General features: G+C 40.7%; 1 protein-coding gene across 1 annotated transcript in view; it reads right to left on the reverse strand.

Moving 5' to 3' along the window:
- Nucleotides 1–1310: 1310 nt before the first annotated feature.
- LOC306790511 (uncharacterized protein) overlaps nucleotides 1311–22868 on the reverse strand; it is a 24216-nt gene continuing 2658 nt past the window's right edge. The window contains 8 exon segments of the mRNA XM_079286834.1: nucleotides 1311–5009; nucleotides 5011–12332; nucleotides 13413–14927; nucleotides 15020–15180; nucleotides 15531–15684; nucleotides 15799–15912; nucleotides 17308–17412; nucleotides 18933–18979. Of these exon segments, the coding sequence (XP_079142960.1) occupies nucleotides 2135–5009; nucleotides 5011–12332; nucleotides 13413–14927; nucleotides 15020–15180; nucleotides 15531–15684; nucleotides 15799–15912; nucleotides 17308–17412; nucleotides 18933–18979 (12293 nt within the window). The 3' untranslated portion in view covers nucleotides 1311–2134.

The following is a 22868-nucleotide window of genomic DNA, read 5'->3' on the forward strand; positions in this document are numbered from 1 at the left end:
GATTACGAGATGGGATTGCAGTCAGATCCTTTACTTGAATACAAAAGTGCAGAAATACTCCTGTCCTGGATTAAAATATACTTCAAATACCACAAGTAAAACTAAGAATTTTGCATTGTTGAGTGAGGTAAATATAGTACTTCTACTATTTACTTACAACTGATAAACTGTGCTTTTAATTTGAAGGAAAGCTACGTCTATGCCTTCAGCTGTGATGCATTTGTGTTACGAGGCAACATTATGCTAATTCGATTATAACGGTCTGAATCCAAACACAAGCAATCAATAAACGTGTTGCAGCTTCAACCTTCATTTAATTCCCCGAACAAGTGCGGCTCATGAAGCTGTTATCCTCGAACCTACGATTTACGAGGAACACTTTAAGGCAGCACATAATTAGAGCAGCCGCTGATGATTTTAAATTTGGTAAAGATGTTAACAGTAAGCTGAATTTGTCAGGTAAATATCCACATTTTATTCCCTAAAACTTGAATTTAAAAGGCACACCAGGATGTCGTCTCTATTTATAAGCCTGGTTTATGGAATAACAATCAAGCAGGAAGAGGTTCCACCGTGTGTTAGTGTTACAGATAATGTTAATTGGCTTTTTATTTTATCCAAAGAACACAGTGATAGTAAATATATACTTGTGAGCTGTGTCTCCCTCTAGTGTGCAAATACGTGTATTAATACTTCCAATGACAGTGTGTTGAAGTCATGATATAATACCTTCACGTTGAGTGATGTAACGCGACTTTAAAATCATCTCATCATCAAGCACGAGCTGGTGGAAGAGGAAATCAGATCTCCTACTTCAGTAAAAGCAGCAATACTAAGAAGTGGGGCTGATTATCATCAGTTATATACTCCTGTGTAGCTTAATCTACAATTGTATTTCATCGTTTATTAGTTGATTTGTATTTTGTATTAATAATATAAATCTGCAAAGTAAATACTAATTCAAATGTAGTAAAAAGTACAATATTTGACTCCATCATTTAGTGGACTAGAAGTAGCAGCATTGCATGGAAATACTCAAGTAAAGTACAAGTACTTCAACATTGTACTGATGTACTTATGTACTCATTTACTAATTTACCTTCCACTTACTTTGGTATGTGTTTCTTTCACATTTTCTGAGCTGAAATTTGACCAATTCTAGTCAATCAAATGAAAGTGAATAAACAGGAAGAAACATTCTGGTTGACTCCAACATAACCGTCATCATCAGCTCCAGCCACAGGTTCACACATAATAGTATTTATTTATTTTGCATAACTTTGCAAACACAATGCGTCAGAGGAGCAGTAATCACATGAAGCTCCAGAGATCATTAAAAGCTATTTACACAGCCAGTTTAATTCTCCCACTTTGTACAGCGATATATTATAAGACAACATACCGTTGATATCGTTTTTCTTGTAGCAAAGTAGGTTCTAAGCAAAATATTCATAAAAAATATAGTTGCAGCAGTACACTTGCTGTGTCTGGTCATAAGCGCTTTCGTTCCAACATTGTTATTGTTTCTTATCATTTGAGCTACAGCAACAAGAATACATCTCAGTGATACATGTACATATTCATTTATCTGGCATATACGGCCCTCTTCTATTCTAGCTTTTCTCTACTGTAGACTTTACGGTGAAATTATTGTAAACATATTTTGGAATGTCAGTAACATTTAACGATCTTTGCAACAGTCACATTAAATCAAATGCACTGGTGATTATCATCTGATGAATAAGAGCACAAGTACATTGGATCAGTGTACATTAAAAACTATGGAACAACAAATATATGATAAGTTTTGATCAACAAAAGACATGGCTTACTCTAGTTCTGTGCCATAATAAACAAGGATATTTGGTGAAGTCCTGTCATAGTTTGCAGTAAGTGCACTCAGTTACAAGCTTATTAACAACTTATCAGTGAATTACATGAACCCATCTCTTTAGGTCAACAACATGCAGCCAGAGCTTAAAGTTACCACCTGGCTGATTCTTTCCTGTGATTGGTAAACTCTCTAAACAATCTTTTCGTTTTTAATCTCACCTCTCTGTCACATTGACTGTCAGGCTGCTAAGGCTGCATGATGAGGGATTGTATCTTTAGACATCATTTACATACATTTATTTCACTCGTCGGCTCCATCGAAGAACCTCATTTTTTCGGAGTGCATAGAGTCTCTCAGTCGTTGAATGGATGAAGCTGTCTCACCTGAGATGGGCTCAGACGAGTCAAACCTACGTGTGATTTGTTTCGTAATAACAATTGTTTCTTTGCTTTCACTTCTTTCACTTGATGTTTCCCTCACGAAATGCTTCTCGAAGACCGTTGTCTTGCCGCTTTGTGAATCCTCGATAGTCCACGATGCAGCTTCGTTAGCCTCTGGTCCTTGGGGAAAGCCTCTAGCCGATTGGATTTGGACAGCAGTGAGTAGCTTGGCATGCTGTGCTTCTGGGGTCGCTTGAATATTTGATGTAATAAGGTGTATTTTCCCTGATTCCAGTCTGACCGTGTCCTCCGACGAAGATGAAACTCCGGATGACAGAATTGTGATTTTCTCAGGCAAGTTGGGCTCAACCGAGATCAGCTCAGTCTTCGTGGTGGAAGTGATAATGTTGCTGTGCAGCTCTCCGAGCCCTGCAGCAGCGGTAGGATCAGAGTATTTGACAGTAACCCTGGTTGGAGAAGATACGGAAAAGCCACCATACTCACTTGTCATCGCGGAGCTAATATCAGCAAAGGCGTCTGATGACTGCACGGAACAGGTGGGGCTTATCTCCTCATCCACTGTTTCCCCTGCTGGGCTCTTTTCATCCTTGCGCTCGTCTCTTTCAGGGACCTTGGCAGGTTCCGATGGGGAGGACAGGCCGAACTTGGGGAATTTAAACCAGCCTGTTCTCTCCGGACTTCTGGTAGCATCTTGCTTTGTTTCCTTTTCCCTTGCCTGTAACTGCTCTCCACTGGCTTCATCTGCTTCATGAACTTCCTTTGAGTTTTCAAGATTTTCAGATTTTTTTGGAACATCAAATTCAACATCAATACTCTTGAGGATCTCACCAAATGATGTAAAAGTCACTTTTGGGGATTTACTCTCTTCTTTTGGCTCAACTTTCATTTCCTGTTTATCTGCTTTGCTTTCAGTGTCAACGGGGACATGTTCATCTTCAGGGTTGGGTCCTGAGAAACTCATCTTTGGCATTGTAAATGATGGTAGTTGGAATTTACTTGGAGAGCCAAGACTCACAGCGTCAGTATCAGTCTTTGGTGTTTCAGAATCTGTTATTGCTGCTTGGGATACACCTGATTTAACATCAACACTGGGACCTTTGATGTTGACAGTAACATCCTCCTTAAGTTTAGCTCCATCAGTTTCAGCTACTTTGTCTGCATCAGGTGCTTCTACGGTGGCATCGTAAGTAGCCGCTCCAAATTTCGGCATCTTCAATGTTGGCATTTTAAATTTCAATGGTGATCCTCCAGCGTCTTTTGACTTGGCTTCAGTCTCAGAGGCTTTGATTTCCACACGAGCTGAAGGTTCCTTGACATCAATTTGAGGGAGTTTGACCTCTGCTTTAACTTCTGGCAACGTGATACCTGCATCTTCCTGTGATGCATTTAAATCGTCTCCAGGTCCTTTTACTTTTGGTAGTGCAATGCCGAACTTTGGAAATTTTAACTTGCTTCCTTGCCCATCAAGTTCAGCTTCAAGCTTGGGAGCTTTGATTTGCATTTCAGGTTGCTTTACTATCACTTGTCCCTCTGAAAGAGAAACATCAACACATAGAAGCTCAGCACTGACTTCAGGTTCTTTAACACTTGACTTTGAAAAAGAAAATCTGGGTCGTGAAAATTTAGTTTTCTTCACGTTTGCATCAGGCTTTGCAGCAGGTGGCTCTTCTATTAAAATCACCCCTGAAGGTCCTTGGTCTTCTGCTTTGGCCTCTGTTGGAGTAACATCAACTTTGGGTGTTTCAAGCTTGACATCTACATCAGGGGCTTTACCACCTGTGCTTGAAAAGGACAATTTTGGAAATGTCCAATTTGGTCTTTTCGTCTTGGTTTCAACCTCAACTGTTGGTGCATCTAATGCTGAAATGATGGCTTCATGTTCTTTGACTTCAACACTGGGCAGTTTGACCTCAGCTTTGGCTTCTGGTAATGTGACATCTACATCTTTCTTTGATAAACTTAAGTTAATTTCAGGTCCTTTTACTTTTGGCATTGAAATGCCAAACTTCGGCATTTTAAATTTGCTTCCTGACACTTCAAGTTCACTTCCTTTAGCTTTCATATCTACAGATAGGCCTTCAGTGTCAATGCTGGGTGCAGTGACATCCACTGGAGCTCCATCAATATGAATGTCTTTGTCCACATCAGGTCCTTCCACACTGACCTTTGGAGTAGCAGCTCCAAATTTGGGTAATGTGAATGTTGGCATTTTAAGTTTTGATGGTGATCCTTCAATATTACCAGTTTGAGCTTCAATCTCAGGAGCTTTGATATCCACTGTAGCAGACGGTTGTTTTATTTTGATATCTGGAAGTTGAACTTCTGCTTTGGCCTCTGGTAATGTAACATCAGCTTTGGGTGTTTCAAGCTTGACATCTACATCAGGGGCTTTACCACCTGTGCTTGAAAAGGACAATTTTGGAAATGTCCAATTTGGTCTTTTCGTCTTGGTTTCAACCTCAACTGTTGGTGCATCTAATGCTGAAATGATGGCTTCATGTTCTTTGACTTCAACACTGGGCAGTTTGACCTCAGCTTTGGCTTCTGGTAATGTGACATCTATATCTTTCGTTGATAAACTTAAGTCAATTTCAGGTCCTTTTACTTTTGGCATTGAAATGCCAAACTTCGGCATTTTAAACTTGCTTCCTGACACTTCAAGTTCACTTCCTTTAGCTTTCATATCTACAGATAGGCCTTCAGTGTCAATGCTGGGTGCAGTGACATCCACTGGAGCTCCATCAATATGAATGTCTTTGTCCACATCAGAAATTAAATTTTGATGGTGATCCTTCTTTATCCTTTGTCACAATCTTGATCTCAGGAGCTTTAATTTCCACTTCAGCAGAAGGTTCCTTTAGTTTAACATCAGGAAGCTTGACATCAGCTTTGGCTTGTGGTAGAGTCACATCTACATCTTTCTTTGATAAGCTTAAATCAATGTCCGGCAGTTTCATTTGAGGCCCAGAAAAACCAAGACTTGGCAGTTTAAACTTGCTTCCTTTTCCTTCATGTTCAAATGATGGTTCTTTAATGTCAATGTTGGGTGCTGCAATGTCCACTGAAAGAACCTCTTCAGGAAATTGAATGTCAGGTCCATCGATTTTGACGTCTCCTTCCATATCAGGCACTTCAATGGTGGCACTTGGAGTACCAACTCCAAATTTTGGTAATTTCAATGTCGGCATCTTAAATTTTGAGGGGGATCCGTCTTTACCCTTTGTCACAATCTTGATCTCAGGAGCTTTAATTTCCACTTCAGCAGACGTTTCTTTCAGTTCAACATCAGGAAGTTTTACTTCAGCTTTGGCTTCTGGTAGAGTCACGTCTACATCTTTCTTTGATAAGCTTAAATCAATTTCAGGCCGTTTGATGTGAGGCCCAGAAAAACTGAAACTTGGAAATTTAAACTTGCTTTCTTTTCCTTCCTGTTCAGTTCCTGTCATTTTAATATCTATTGATGGGCTTTTAATGTCAATGCTGGGTGCTGCAATGTCCACTGCAAGAACCTGTCCAGGAATCTTAATGTCAGCTCCATCGATTTTGACATCTTTGTCGGTCACTTCAATGGTGGCACTTGGAGAACCAACTCCAAATTTTGGGAATTTGAATGTCGGCATCTTCAATTTTGATGGTGCTCCTTCTTTATCCTTTGTTGTAATTTTGATCTCAGGTGCTTTAATTTCCAGTTTAGCGGATGTTTCTTTCAGTTCAATATCAGGAAGCTTGACATCAGCTTTGGCTTGTGGTAGAGTCACATCTACATCCTTCTTTGGTAAGCTTAAATCAATGTCCGGCCTTTTCATTTGAGGCCCAGAAAAACTAAGGCTTGGCAGTTTAAACTTGGTTCCTTTTCCTTCATGTTCAAATGATGAGTCTTTAATGTCAATGCTGGGTGCTGCAATGTCCACTGAAAGAACCTCCTCAGGAATTTCAATGTCCGCTCCATCGATTGTGATGTCTTTGTCGGGCACTTCAATGGTGGCACTTGGAGTACCAACTCCAAATTTTGGTAATTTGAATGTCGGCATCTTAAATTTTGACGGGGATCCATCTTTACCCTTTGTCGCGATCTTGATCTCAGGAGCTTTAATTTCCACTGCAGCAGAAGGTTCCTTTAGTTTAACATCAGGGAGTTTTACTTCAGCTCTGGCCTCTGGTAGAGTCACATCTACATCCTTCTTTGGTAAGCTGAAATCAATGTCAGGCCGTTTGATTTGAGGCCCAGAAAAACCAAGGCTTGGCAGTTTAAACATGGTTCCTTTTCCTTCATGTTCAGTTCCTGTAGTTTTAATATCTATTGATGGGCCTTTAATGTCAATGCTGGGTGCTGCAATGTCAACTGCAAGAACCTCTTCAGGAATCTTGATGTCAGCTCCATCGATTGTGACATCATTGTCGGGCACTTCAATGGTGGAACTTGGAGAACCAACTCCAAATTTTGGTAATTTGAATGTCGGCATCTTAAATTTTGATGGAGATCCTTTTTTATCCTTCGTTGTAATCTTGATCTCAGGAGCTTTAATTTCCACTTTAGAAGACATTTCTTTCAGTTCAACATCAGGGAGTTTGACATCAGCTTTGGCTTGTGGTAGAGTCACATCTACATCCTTCTTTGATAAGCTTAAATCAATGTCCGGCCGTTTCATTTGAGGCCCAGAAAAACCAAGGCTTGGCAGTTTAAACTTGCTTCCTTTTCCTTCATGTTCAAATGATGAGTCTTTAATGTCAATGCTGGGTGCTACAATGTCCACTGAAAGAACCTCCTCAGGAATTTCAATGTCCGCTCCATCGATTGTGATGTCTTTGTCGGGCACTTCAATGGTGGCACTTGGAGTACCAACTCCAAATTTTGGTAATTTGAATGTCGGCATCTTAAATTTTGACGGGGATCCATCTTTACCCTTTGTCGCGATCTTGATCTCAGGAGCTTTAATTTCCACTGCAGCAGAAGGTTCCTTTAGTTTAACATCAGGGAGTTTTACTTCAGCTCTGGCCTCTGGTAGAGTCACATCTACATCCTTCTTTGGTAAGCTGAAATCAATGTCAGGCCGTTTGATTTGAGGCCCAGAAAAACCAAGGCTTGGCAGTTTAAACATGCTTCCTTTTCCTTCATGTTCAGTTCCTGTAGTTTTAATATCTATTGATGGGCCTTTAATGTCAATGCTGGGTGCTGCAATGTCAACTGCAAGAACCTCTTCAGGAATCTTGATGTCAGCTCCATCGATTGTGACATCATTGTCGGGCACTTCAATGGTGGAACTTGGAGAACCAACTCCAAATTTTGGGAATTTGAATGTCGGCATCTTCAATTTTGATGGTGATCCTTTTTTATCCTTCGTTGTAATCTTGATCTCAGGAGCTTTAATTTCCACTTTAGAAGACGTTTCTTTCAGTTCAACATCAGGGAGTTTGACATCAGCTTTGGCTTGTGGTAGAGTCACATCTACATCCTTCTTTGATAAGCTTAAATCAATGTCCGGCCGTTTCATTTGAGGCCCAGAAAAACCAAGGCTTGGCAGTTTAAACTTGCTTCCTTTTCCTTCACGTTCAAATGATGAGTCTTTAATGTCAATGCTGGGTGCTGCAATGTCCACTGAAAGAACCTCCTCAGGAATTTCAATGTCCGCTCCATCGATTGTGATGTCTTTGTCGGGCACTTCAATGGTGGCACTTGGAGTACCAACTCCAAATTTTGGTAATTTGAATGTCGGCATCTTAAATTTTGACGGGGATCCATCTTTACCCTTTGTCGCGATCTTGATCTCAGGAGCTTTAATTTCCACTGCAGCAGAAGGTTCCTTTAGTTTAACATCAGGGAGTTTTACTTCAGCTCTGGCCTCTGGTAGAGTCACATCTACATCCTTCTTTGGTAAGCTGAAATCAATGTCAGGCCGTTTGATTTGAGGCCCAGAAAAACCAAGGCTTGGCAGTTTAAACATGCTTCCTTTTCCTTCATGTTCAGTTCCTGTAGTTTTAATATCTATTGATGGGCCTTTAATGTCAATGCTGGGTGCTGCAATGTCAACTGCAAGAACCTCTTCAGGAATCTTGATGTCAGCTCCATCGATTGTGACATCTTTGTCGGGCACTTCAATGGTGGCACTTGGAGTACCAACTCCAAATTTTGGTAATTTGAATGTCGGCATCATCAATTTTGACATTGATCCTTCAGTACCCTTTGTCGTGATCTTGATCTCAGGAGCTTTAATTTCCACTTCAGCAGAGGATTCCTTTAGTTTAACATCAGGGAGTTTTACTTCAGCTCTGGCCTCTGGTAGAGTCACATCTACATCCTTCTTTGATACGCTTAAATCAATGACAGGCCGTTTGATATGAGGCCCAGAAAAACTAAGACTTGGCAGTTTAAACATGCTTCCTTTTCCTTCATGTTCAGTTCCTGTCATTTTAATATCTATTGATGGGTCTTTAATGTCAATGCTGGGTGCTGCAATGTCCACTGCAAGAACCTGTTCAGGAATCTTAATGTCAGCTCCATCGATTTTGACATCTTTGTCGGGCACTTCAATGGTGGCACTTGGAGAACCAACTCCAAATTTTGGGAATTTGAATGTCGGCATCTTCAATTTTGATGGTGCTCCTTCTTTATCCTTTGTTGTAATTTTGATCTCAGGAGCTTTAATTTCCAGTTTAGCGGCTGTTTCTTTCAGTTCAATATCAGGAAGCTTGACATCAGCTTTGGCTTGTGGTAGAGTCACATCTACATCCTTCTTTGATAAGCTTAAATCAATGTCCGGCCGTTTCATTTGAGGCCCAGAAAAACCAAGGCTTGGCAGTTTAAACTTGCTTCCTTTTCCTTCATGTTCAAATGATGGGTCTTTAATGTCAATGCTGGGTGCTGCAATGTCCACTGAAAGAACCTCCTCAGGAATTTCAATGGCCGCTCCATCGATTGTGATGTCTTTGTCGGGCACTTCAATGGTGGCACTTGGAGTACCAACTCCAAATTTTGGTAATTTGAATGTCGGCATCTTAAATTTTGACGGGGATCCGTCTTTACCCTTTGTCGCGATCTTGATCTCAGGAGCTTTAATTTCCACTGCAGCAGAAGGTTCCTTTAGTTTAACATCAGGGAGTTTTACTTCAGCTCTGGCCTCTTGTAGAGTCACATCTACATCCTTCTTTGGTAAGCTGAAATCAATGTCAGGCCGTTTGATTTGAGGCCCAGAAAAACCAAGGCTTGGCAGTTTAAACATGCTTCCTTTTCCTTCATGTTCAGTTCCTGTAGTTTTAATATCTATTGATGGGTCTTTAATGTCAATGCTGGGTGCTGCAATGTCAACTGCAAGAACCTGTTCAGGAATCTTAATGTCAGCTCCATCGATTTTGACATCTTTGTCGGGCACTTCAATGGTGGCACTTGGAGAACCAACTCCAAATTTTGGGAATTTGAATGTCGGCATCTTCAATTTTGATGGTGCTCCTTCTTTATCCTTTGTTGTAATTTTGGTGTCAGGAGCTTTAATTTCCAGTTTAGCAGATGTTTCTTTCAGTTCAATATCAGGAAGCTTGACATCAGCTTTGGCTTGTGGTAGAGTCACATCTACATCCTTCTTTGATAAGCTTAAATCAATGTCCGGCATTTTCATTTGAGGCCCAGAAAAACCAAGGCTTGGCAGTTTAAACTTGCTTCCTTTTCCTTCATGTTCAAATGATGAGTCTTTAATGTCAATGCTGGGTGCTGCAATGTCCACTGAAAGAACCTCCTCAGGAATTTCAATGTCCGCTCCATCGATTGTGATGTCTTTGTCGGGCACTTCAATGGTGGCACTTGGAGTACCAACTCCAAATTTTGGTAATTTGAATGTCGGCATCTTAAATTTTGACGGGGATCCATCTTTACCCTTTGTCGCGATCTTGATCTCAGGAGCTTTAATTTCCACTGCAGCAGAAGGTTCCTTTAGTTTAACATCAGGGAGTTTTACTTCAGCTCTGGCCTCTGGTAGAGTCACATCTACATCCTTCTTTGGTAAGCTGAAATCAATGTCAGGCCGTTTGATTTGAGGCCCAGAAAAACCAAGGCTTGGCAGTTTAAACATGCTTCCTTTTCCTTCATGTTCAGTTCCTGTAGTTTTAATATCTATTGATGGGCCTTTAATGTCAATGCTGGGTGCTGCAATGTCAACTGCAAGAACCTCTTCAGGAATTTCAATGTCCGCCCCATTGATTTTGACATCTTTGTCGGGCACTTCAATGGCGGCACTTGGAGTACCAACTCCAAATTTTGGTAATTTCAATGTTGGCATCTTATATTTTGAAGGTGATCCTTCTGTATCCTTTGTCGCAATCGTGATCTCAGGAGCTTTAATTTCCACTTCAGGTTCTTTGACTTCAACATTGGGGAGCTTCATTTCAGCTTTAGTTTCTGGTAATGTGACATCTCCTGTAACATTCGGCATTGAGATGCCAAACTTTGGCATTTTGAACTTGCTTCCTTCAACTTCTGCTTCATACTCTGGTAGTTCCACTTCCACCTTTCCCTCTGGAATTGCAGCATTCACATCCTGCAGACTGGCATCAACTTCTGGGGCCTTAACACTTTGTTTTGAAAAAGAAAATCTGGGCAGTGAGAACCTTGTCTTTTTCAGTTTTGCATCTACCTCAACACCTGGCTGTTGCTCTATCACAACACCACCTGAGGGCTTTTTGACATGAACCACTGGCAGATGGACCTCTGCTTTAACTTCTGGTTGATCAACATCTGTGTGTGGCACAGTTATGTGCATGTCCGTTCCATCAATTGTGATTTCTTTGTCTATATCAGGTACTTCAGTGCTGACATTTGGAGTGGTAGCTCCAAATTTGGGAAATTTGAATGTTGGCAATTTAAATTTTGATGGTGATCCCTTCACACTGCTTAATTGAGCTTCAATCTCAGGAGCTTTAATTTCCACTTTAGCAGAAGATTCTTTGAGTTCCACATTAGGGAGATTGACTTCAGCTTCTGGTAATGAGATGTCTACATCTTTCTTTGATGAGCTTAAGTCAAATTCAGGTCCTTTTACGTTTGGCATTGAGATTCCAAACTTTGGCATTTTGAACTTGCTTCCTTGCCCATCGATTTCTGCTTCACACTCTGGTGGCTTCATATCCACAGCAATTTTAGGAGCTTCTGGGAGTTCGACCTCAGCTTTAGCCCCTGGTAGTGTGACATCTACATGTTGTTTTGAGTAGCTCAAATCAATTTCAGGTCCTTTTACTTTTGGCATTGTGATTCCAAACTTTGGCATTTGGAACTTGCCTCTGTGTCCTTCAAGTTCACTGCCAGTCTGCAAAGGTTTGATTTCCATTTCGGGATTTTGAACCTCCATCTTTGCCTCTGGAATCAAAACCTCTGCTTTTCCAAGGCTGACATCAATTTTAGGGGCTTCTGGATGTTTGAACTCAATGTCTTTCTTTGATAAGCTCATGTCAAATTCTGGCCCTTTTACTTTTGGCATTTTGATTCCAAACTTTGCCATTTTTAACTTTTCTTCTTGTCTGTCATGTTCATTTTCAGTCTGCACAAACTGCATTTCCATTTCCGGCTTTTTAACCTCCATCTTAGCCTCTGGAATTGAAACATCTACGTTTCCAACATCAATCTCAGGAATTTTGACATCAACTTTTGTCTCTGGTAATTTGACATCTATGTCTTTCTTCGGTAGACTTGAATACATTTTCGGTCCCTTCACTTTTGGCGTGGAGAAACCAAGATGTGGCATTTTATACTTGCTTCCTTTCCCGTCCTGTTCAGCTCCTGTAGATTTCATAGCCATTGAAGGGCCCTCAATGTCAATGCTGGGTGCTGCAATGTCAACTGCAGAACCTTCGTCAGGGATATTAATATCAGCTCCTTCGATTTTGACATCTTTGTCCATATCAGGTACTTCTACAGAAACGTTTGGAGCACCAACTCCAAATTTCGGTAGTTTAAACGTCGGCATCTTAAATTTCAATGGTGATCCTTCTGTGCCTTTTGCCTCAACTTTTATTTCAGGAGCTTTAATTTCCATCTTAGCAGAGGGTTCCTTCAGTTCAACTACAGGGACCTTTACTTCAGCTTTGGCTTCTGGAAGTGTCACGTCTCCATCTTTCTTTGATAAGCCAAAGTTAACTTCAGGTCCTTCAAATTGTGGCATCGACACTCCCAACTTTGGCATTTTAAACTTGCTTCCTTGCCTGTCAACTTCAACTTCACTTTGCAAAGGTTCCATTTCTAAATCAGGCTTTTGAACTTCCACTTTTGCCTCTGGAATCAAAACTTCTACTTTTCCAACACTGGCATCCATTTTAGGGGCTTTTGGGAGTTTGATTTCAGCACTGGTTTCTGGCAGTGTGACATCTACAACTTTCTTTGATGAACTTAAATGAACTTGAGGCCCTTTGACTTTGGGCATAGAGAACCCGAGATGTGGCATTTTGAACTTGCTTTCTTTGCCCTCATGATCAGTTCCTATTGCGTTCATATCTACTGAAGGACCCTCAATGTCAACACTGGGTGCTTCAATGTTAACTGCAGCCCTGTTAGTTCCATCAATTTTGACTTTTTGACTTTTTGAATTTTGGGTTGATGCTACAAATTTGGGCAGTTTGAATGTCTGCTCTTTGGCTTCAACAACTTTTACCTCACCTCTGACATCTGTACATGAGATGTCGGCCTTTGGGCTGTCAGCATTAAGATTAACTCCAAAACCTGTAAGCCTAAAGCCGCCGTCCTTTTTGGCTGGTGAACCATCTACTGAATCAATGTATTCAATGCCATCAATTTCAGGTATTTTGACATCCGATGTGATTCCTCCAATCTTGTTTCTTGCTTCAGTCTTTGATATTTCTACTTCTTGGAGGAATATAGTCCTTTCAACTTTTATGTTGTCAACTTTTTGCTCAGAGATATTTTGTTTTGGCAAGTGAATTCCAATGTCAGAGATTTTTATGTCTGGTTTTGAAATCCCAAAGCTAGGCGTTGTTATCTTTGCCCTCTTTGTTTTGAAAGTTGCTGCAGATATACAATCAGATTTGATGCCCTCGTTGTCTTGTGTTCCTTGTGTCTGAAGAACGGTCACTTCTTGTGCACTTTCTTTTCCAGGTATTATGATATGTTCTCGTTTATAAACCTCTTTGTCGCTTTGTTTTGCCTCAGCTTTGTATTCCTTTACGGGTTTTTTAAAATCTACCTGGGTCACCATTAAAAGTTCCTCTGAGGCTAAATCAGCAGGTGTGATCTTTGGTAGTTTAATTGTTGTCTTGGAGATTTCTGGAGAGGCAGTTACGTCAAACTTACTGAAGTGTGCCTCATGTTTTTTTTTGGTGGGTGTTTTCACCGATATTCTTTGAGCATTTGCGTCTATCACAGTAATTTCTTCAGGAATAGGCATGCCACTTGAGTCAACCTTAGGCAGCTTAAATCCAGGCAATTTTGAAACTGCCTCTTTCACGCTATCAACATCAATTGACATTTGTACAGTTTCAGCTTGAATATTCTCATAATGTCTGGTAGAAACAGTTTTAGGCTCTTTAATTCTTTTGGCTGTGGTCCTCTTAGACATGTCCTCCATACCTGGAATCTCAATGTCTTCACGTTTGGGAAGTTTTGTTCTGGAAAGACTGCTTTTTGACAGTCGCTCAAAAGGATCTTCTTTCACTTCTGTACCCTCAGTTGTAAGTTGCTCAATTTTGGTTGTGCGTTCTTCAAAATTTACATTCATTTTTGGGATTGTATCCTCACTGGCGATGTCACTAAAGCCTATTTTAGGCAGTTTGAATGTTGGATCTCTCTTTGCGTCTTGTTTCTGTTTAATATCCTTGCCTTTCTTTGTTTTCTCTTCACCTTTCTGTGGAGATTTTTGTATGAATGCAACGTCAGATATTTCAAGTTCCACCTTTGGTACGCTCCTTTCGATTATTTGGGTATTGGCATGAAGTGCAAGTTGATCTCCTTGTAGTTTTGTGCGTGATTCAAAACTTGGGATGACATCAGATTTTTCATTTTCAGGTTGGTCTGCTATTTCAATACTTGCCCCCATTGTTTTCAGCCTTTTTGGTGACGATTTTGCTTTTGCATCTTTCTTGTGGGATTTGTCCTTCCCCAAAATGTTTATTTTTAATTGAGACAGTTCTTTCTTCTTCTTCTTCTTCTTCCCATCAGGGGACTTGATACCAGAGAGACTTTCTTGACCTGCCATAGCCAGGGTTAGATCTTCTGTTTTCAAAGTGCTAGCTATAGTGATGAGCTCCACCTTGTGTTGAACAGTTTGAGGTTCAGTCAGTTCTTGATCACGTCTTAAGTCCTCCACTACTTTCAGCTCCTCAGTCACGTATACTTGAGGTGTTTCCCCTGAGGGGCTTTCAAGGCACTCATGCGAAAGCATCTGCGCAGATGTTGGTGCGTCTGTGTCCTGGTCTTCAGATGAACTTATGCGGCCTCTCTTTGTCAGACCAGAAAGCTTTATTTTATGCTTCTTCTTGCCTTTGAGAGTATCCTGAGATTTTATCGGTGACTCTGTGTCACTTGTAGTGGGACTGAGCTCAAGCTTTCTCTGCTCATCAGCTTCGGAGGAGCTGTGAGATCTCGTAAAGCGAGACTTGCGTCCTTTTCCAAAGGAGGGAAACTTAGGCCATGAAATGCGTGCTTCACTACGCCTTTTGGTTTTTCCTTGCTCCCTCATTTCTGCAACGTAGACGTCTTCCTCCTGTTGAGCAACAGAGAAATTAAACGTCATTTCTATCCCCAAAACGTTTTTTTTGTTTATCACAAAGAGTCTGATATCGTGAAAATAGTTACAGGGATGACGTCAGATTCGATGGCTGATTCCGTCTCTGTGACGCCTGGATTGCGTTTCAAGCAGAGCTTCATCTTGTACGCCTGAGCGTGCTCCAGAATCTGAACGGCGTCCTCGTACGATACGTTGTCAAAATACACGGTGGCGCTCAGAATCTGATCACCTGCGTAAACAAGAGCAAAACATTTCAGAAGCACACGGATGAGAAGGCTGTCAGGGTCCTTCTGATGAAGGAGAATTATAGCAATAAAACATTACGGGAATTCATTTGTCACTTTGCAAGTTTCTTCATGTTAAGGTAATGACATTTGTATCGGCAAAAATGGTAGAATGGTAAAAAAAAGTGGTAGATATTTCTAATGGGATTTGGAATTCTAAAATTGTAAAATATACAACAATAACTCAAGATTTAAAGGTACCGTAGATCGTCCAATGGACCCCATTATAGCCTCATTAATCCCACTTTGCATAATCAAATTAGTTTTTTGTTTTTATTGTAATCAGAAAGTTTACCTTCTTTCAGTTTCTGACTTTTTGAGGCAGGTGACTCTGGTACCACCTCCTTAATGAAGATTCCCTCTCTGCCCCCTCCACCATAAACGAGACCCTCTGAACACCCATCTGGGGCTGTTTTCACTATCACTCCAGAGTCAGGGCTGTGATCCTCCTGCACAAAACACAACACAAATCAAAGTAGACCGAATCAAATCATTTTACCTTTAGCTGTGCTGCTCTCACATTCCAGACACAGTACCGAGAGGAGAAGGTGGGAACGTCTCACCTTCAGTTTGCTCATCTTTGGAGTTGAACGCTTTTCAAACATGGATCCAAGCCCGGACTTTTTACTTTTCTTTCCACTCCCACTTTTGTGGTGTCGGTCGTGCTCCGCTTCACACTAAAAGAAAAATAGAAGAAAATTGAATTCTAACTAAACATACTGAAAAAAAAGATTACGGTAACAAAAAGGACGACAGGCTTTGAAAATAATTTGCACTGAGAGGAAATAATAATACACACACTTTTATACATGGGAGCAGCTGAGTCTTGATCAATATTATAATATGCAGCAGTAAACACAACAGAAAGCCCATCTAACACCATCCTTTGTCAACTGGACACAAATACAGAGCCTAATAAGTGTAATGGAGTCATTGATAAGTTGTTCACGTTACTGTTTTGTGCCCTCAAGAAAGTTAAATGTAATTCACATGATTTTGCGTTTAAGAGCCAAACATATCCACACATCTCAGTCAAGATGCATTTGTATTAAATACAAGCTCTCCTTATTGAGAGAGTAGAGGGAAAATATTAAATGAGTGGATGGTGATCATTTTATAACTCCTTAGAGCAATACTTCACCCTTAAAATCATTGTTTCTTTATCAGTTCCTCACCACGTTTTACCTTGAATTCTTGAAGAAAATGTTGTTTTTCTCGCATACCTCTATATGGTAAAAGCAGAAAAAATGATTTCATGCACATAAATCTGAGTGGCCGTACTCAGATTTTAAGATTTTGCCAAAAATGCACGACTGGATTGTAGTGCAAGAGTTTTGTTAGAGTTTGTTAACACACGTATGAGAGTAGCAGCCAAACGTAATTACACATCTCTGTTAACACCACCATGTGTGCACATTGTGATTCAGACCACACAGTGAGTGTGATTTAATTGATTCCAGTGGGAAAGAAAGTAACCAATAGAACATCTAATTAAACACACTTAAGGGTTACTCAAGAATACAATGTGAAATGTCTAATAACTTTTATTTAATTCCCATTATTCCTGATTAATAGCAGGATTTGTGTGTGGGAGCTTCATGTGGAGCAGACACTAATGCAGTCCACTGACAGTCCACTTCAATATCACGAGTCATTGTTTTACTCAGACACTCCTCATACTTTGATTTTAGGATACGAATAGCTCCCTGTCAGCAAAAATTAACCAAATACACAGGCGGGCTTCTCTTGGTCACAAGCTTATTTTTCTAACTTAATTTGTTAGAAAATAGACTGTCGACTCCCAAACAGGCAGCTGAATGAGCCAGTGTGTTTACTAACTGTTTAAGTAACCATGTTATAGGCTGTAGTAACCGGATTTCTCATGCTAAAAGTTTCCCCAGCTGAGGTGAGAAATGAAGTTCAACCCAATGATCTATGCTGGATGTTTGTACGTTAACAGAATATTCAGGTTTGTTTGCATGTAAACAGGTTCTCTGGTTGAGTGTCTCGACCTGGGTTCTCCCTGTAAACCTGGTTTGTTTTGTCTGTCGTGGTGTGTCGGTGCTGCGTACCTCTTTGTCACTGTCGGTGTATTTTTCGGTTTCAGGATACTCCTCGACGGGGGACGATCCTTGAGGCCGCGGCCTCTCTGTGAACTGAGATGGCTCGTCACATGTCTGCGTGGACATAAGGTCAGTCAGCACAGAGAACAGTCACATGGTCTCGTCCCACAACGGTTGCATAGTTTCAAACAGAAATCTTGACATCGGAGACGTTTTCAGTGAGACGTTTTTCTGAACTCGGGCTCGGCGATACGGCCAAAATCGACGATCTCGTTTTAACTCATTTCACATCTCTAACGATATATATCAAGATGTAGCATGTAGCATGTAGCATGTAGCATGTTTCTTTCCATAGATGAATACCACATGGAAAAGCCTATTTTTGTATAATTCTGTGTGAATTAAATACTGAATGAAAAGAACAGTTTTGAGTGAAATTGTAAAGCATAAAATAAAGAAATATTTCCATATATTCACCGTTGGTTAATCCCATTGAACTGAGTAATAATGTAAAGTGTGATGTTTAAACAAAACCGCAATCTTCAATTGATTTTTCCCTGAAACTATTTTGCATCCGATTTATGTCAAATTTAAGTTACTATGTAATTATCAAATTCGACGACGGAATTGTGTATCACAGTATCTCGATATATATGATTTCATCGCAGTACTATTCCAATGAAAGATGATAAATGATCACATTAAGTTATCTCGAGTCTGAACAGCATCTCCTCTTCTTCAGCTACCTTAAAAACTGCTTTAATGTTAAAACTCACGTCGCTGTGCCGGCAACTTGAACCCCAAAGGTGGAAAAAACTGGATGAAAACAGTGTGATGACACCTCACTGTGCCAAAGGCAGCCTGGCTGTTTGGCTGCATAGCATTTCATAATTGTCACATTAGTGTGTTGGCTGGTCTGTCAGTCCAACACCAGCGCAAAACACCTCCAACATCATTTAATTTATTCTCATATAATTTGGTAGAAATATTAATGTTCCCCAGAGGATGACTCCCGATGACTTTGGTGATTCTCTGAGTTTTCACGAAACTAATCCTGTCGGCCTCAGCCGTACTTTGTGAGTAATGCTAAAATAGCATGCTAGCGTGCAAACATTAGAACGCTAACATGTTGAAAGTTGGAATGCTTCACTAGCATACGAAATGATATGAACCTAACTTGAGTCTTTGGCCCTCCATACCTTCGTATTGTTAACTCCAGAGCACACAGGTCATACACAGAGTTCGGAATTTCTTCAGATCTTTTTCAGACCTTTTTTTCGTTCAGCTAATATATTTCAACAGCAAATACGGAAGTCGACTTCTGTTCATATCATATCAGTAAATTCATCTTATCAACGAGCAGAGTTCCGAACCAGGGCCTTCAGATCAAGTAGCTCAAGAAAGGTAAGGTGTGCCACATGTGAAAGGTGACGTGTTACTTCAATGAGTCATACACTTATTGAATCAACATTTAGGAAAATAGTGGTCTTGGATCAGACGTTTCTTGTGTATATAAGTTCATAACTGCATGTTTTCCTTGGGTTTTAACACACTGTTTTTCCTGTTGATTGAAGGCGAGACAGAAATGTTTCGTGACTGATGAAGAAATGAACGGAAAGGTAGAAGCCACTCACTGAATCGTCCTCGGTGCCCGGCTCTGGTGCTCTCAGCCTTCGACCAGCTGTTCACAGGGAAACACAGAAAATAGACAAAACTTAAAACCAAAACAACCGCTGATATGACAACTGCTTATTGTATAGTACTGTAGTAAATAGTAGCGCTTCATTCTAATGACCTGCTTTTACTGGAGCAAATAATATTATGGAAAGTGAGTTCTCTCAAGCAGAGTGAATGAATTCAGGCAACACAGAAACTGCTCAAATGTAAAATCAGAAGTTAAGCGCCGGCTTTCATTTGTTTCTCATGTTTTAAGCAGTAAAGCGAGACCTTGACTCCTGCAGTTGTTTTGAGGCTCAGAGGGACACTGGAGCCGAGGATGAGACTATTTACAGTTCTTCCCGGAAATAAGTCCCCCAGGAACCCGCTGCCTCCTTTCCTCTGTTAAGTGATCCACTGTATTGATCCACAGATAAGACTCCCAGCTCAGCCCCTCAAGGCTGCTGAGAAGGGAAAGTCTGACTCCAAGTGAAGATGGTTCTGTGGTTCGTCAGATTATTATCACCGACACTTAACCTCTCTTTGATTTGAATCCATTCAAACGACACAATCAGGCTGTTTTGATGAGAGGTTCATTGTATCAGGAGGACGATGTCTGTTTGTTAGTGATTCAGATGTTCGGGATAAAAAAACAAATGAAAAATTCCCAGATTAATACGTTTACATAAATCAAGGATGGACTGTGGAGAAACAGCGTTGCTCTGTCCTCCACATCTGTGGTTTTAGCTCCTGGCTAATAAATTCATATCATCCAGAGGCCATTAATCAGCGTATGTTACGTTGTCAGAAGGAATTAGTGTTTGAACAAATGCGGTTGGACTCCCAGAGCTCCGGAGCCCTGACTCCACACGGAGAATTACATCATCTCCATTACAGATACACGTGGTTGCTCTGCTGTCCTTGTGAGTCTTACTGGAGCTTCATAGTGGAGCACTAAACTCAACAACTTAAATCAAGAAATTAAAGGAAAATGTCAAAACGTATGAAGTTTGCATCAACATCGTATCGACTCCCTTAAGCTGCAATTCCAGATGAAAAGGATTCAAATCGTTCCCGTAACGGAGCAGTAATGTTCATCAGTGACAAAAAACAAGATGAAAACATTAAATTAAAACTCAAAATACGTAATTCAAACCTTGGGTATTTAAGTGGATGCTGGATTTACTAGAAAATAGCATATTTGTGATGTAATCAGCCTTTTCTCCCCCAGGTTTGAGAGGTTTTTAAGTATATTTTATGTTTCCACAAATAAAGACGAAACTTTATGTTTAGTCATTTGGAAACAAACTTTGCTCTGGCAAGTAATTGGCATATTTATTTAATATTCATATTCATTTAGAAACCTTGAAAATGTGTTCATTATATATGTATTATATATATATTACATTATATTAAACACATATTCAACAATCCTACAATAGGCTCAGTATTGAACATGTATTGCAGTCCCATGGGTTCTTAACTAACCAGCCGTTGCTTTAACGTGAGTCATGTGAAGCGCTCTGGCTGCCTGTGTGCGTGCATCACAAGACATTAAGATAACAGACTGATGATATTAAGACAGAGCCTCCTACTGTTTCAGGGTGCGTTGCTGCCTCAAGGTTTGATAATCCGACAAAGTTCAAGGAGCTTTCAAATGATATTATAGCTGTGATACTGAAAATAAACCTGAAACACAACCTCATCGTAGACATACATCGCTCTTACGCCAGGATCAGAAATACCATCAGAGAACATCGATCTGACAGAACCGTAGATTCACACTGTGATCTCTGAACGCACCACGGTCTGGACGTGTTGTGAAATATAACAATCAGGTCTCTACAGCTGCCGAGCACCATCCTCCTCCTCTTCATCCGTCTCTTTCACACCAGGTACGACTGACAAAAAGCAGCAACTATTTAGTTTTCAGAGCCCGGTGTGTGGAATCAAAGAAGTCACCGACCTGCTTCTGCTGTTTCTTTAACTCCTGGAAATAAAGCCGAGGTGTTCACAACACGGCATCCAAACTGCCTTCGAACATTCCTGGCGTGAGTGTGACTGCCAAAGTGGTTAAAGTCATTAGTTCAGTGTCAGACGGACAAAGGAGGCGGGACACTTTTAGGTTGCAGTCAAACCTATCTGGCCTCAACTTGTGTTCCTCCCAAATGAACCGAATCAAGTCCTAATGTTGACTTTGCACCACACACAACTTAAAATAACCTTTAATTTACATGAATCTCTCATTAATTAATACCACTCCCACTTAACGGGGAAGAACATCTTAAACAATCCAACAGTATTACTTTATAACATAACATGAAAGTATAAAACTACCTCAATCCTTAAACCTCATATTGCATGAAGGCTTTTGCCATCGCAGCAAACACTACCTGTGATGAATTTAAATTAATAAAAAGACACTTCATATTTTTAATCAACTAGAATTGAAGGTAATAAATCAGACATTTAATGGAATCTGGTGAAACTTAATGAGCCTTTTCACATCAACATAACCATTAAAAAACATTCGTAAAACACACTGACATCACTGTATCATGTTAGCAAGCTGATGTTAGCATCGAGCTAACCTCTCTGAGCTCCTGTCATGGTCTGTGTTTCATGAGAAGCAAAATCTGTATTTTACTCAAATTTACTGACATTAAAACTATTGTACCATGTAGGAATTGTATCTAAAATTATAAATAGTATCGTATTATACAAGTAACTTTTTATGTTTCTATAATATTCACAAAGACTTCGTGCTCCAGAGATTCACACGGGATTATTGTGATCACGTGTCCTCACGCGTGTTTAGCGATATGTGGTGGATCATTTGCAGGTGAATTTGTACTGGACAGATGACAGACATGGCAGATTTGCAAAGAACAGGTAGCAGGTAACTGTAGTCCAGCGTGAAGAGGGCTTCAGTCTAGTGTGTCGTCTCGAGCACACGGCTGCTGTTGTAGTGGATCGTTGGGTTAATGTGTGCGGGGAGCTTTGTTGAGGTTTCAGGCTCTGCTCGGCATGACTGGATGATGCGTTTCTTAAGTTATTCACCACTTCATTCAGGCGGATGTCCAGTGTTCCGAACACAACTACTGGCACCGCACATGTGGAAAACTCCTTTCTCAAATATTTGTCATGTGGGTGCTGCAGAGGGCCGGATAACAACTCTCACTGCTCACTAGAACTGTCAAAATGAAATCACATAGTAATCACTAATCGTAGATTAGATTTAGTAAATATTACATCATAACGCCGCTGCCAGATGTGTGTGATTGATGGTGATATTAATAAGCACGAGCAGTCGACGCTGAAGTCGTTTGTGGTGCAGATCCTGCATGATTCATATTTGGGTGCAACTGCAGCTCTGGATTTGGGAGCGGCTCGCCCCTCAGTGCCGATGTGACGAAGAACAAGAAATAGCACGACCGCCAACAATTCTGATTTGAACACTTAAACTCATTCGCCCGGACACTCTGCTGAGACAGCGATCCTCTCATATCAAATCACAAGATCTCACAAACCTGAGTGTCCTCAGCTCATCTCTTACGTAACCACCGCCTGCTCTAGTTTGTGTTTCCGGAGCTCCCCTCTTCACGAAACTCATACAAACTTATACAGCTCGTTATTTGTGCTCCTGGATTCGGATTCTGCTTGTTTTTGCAGGCAGACACAAGCTGCTTTCACTGGAAGAATGTGTGTGTGTGTGTGTGTGTGTGTGTGTGTGTGTGTGTGTGTGTGTGTGTGTGTGTGTGTGTGTGTGTGTGTGTGTGTGTGTGTGTGTGTGTGGGTGTGCGTGTGTGGGTGTGCGTGTGTGTGTTTGCATCCAAATGATAATAAGATTTGAGTGAAGGAAGAGAAAAGAAGACAGAATTAGATCTCCTGCATGGATTACATGAACATGAGAC

This window comes from Melanostigma gelatinosum, assembly GCF_949748355.1.
Source record: "Melanostigma gelatinosum genome assembly, chromosome: 16".
Classification (NCBI taxonomy): domain Eukaryota; kingdom Metazoa; phylum Chordata; class Actinopteri; order Perciformes; family Zoarcidae; genus Melanostigma; species Melanostigma gelatinosum.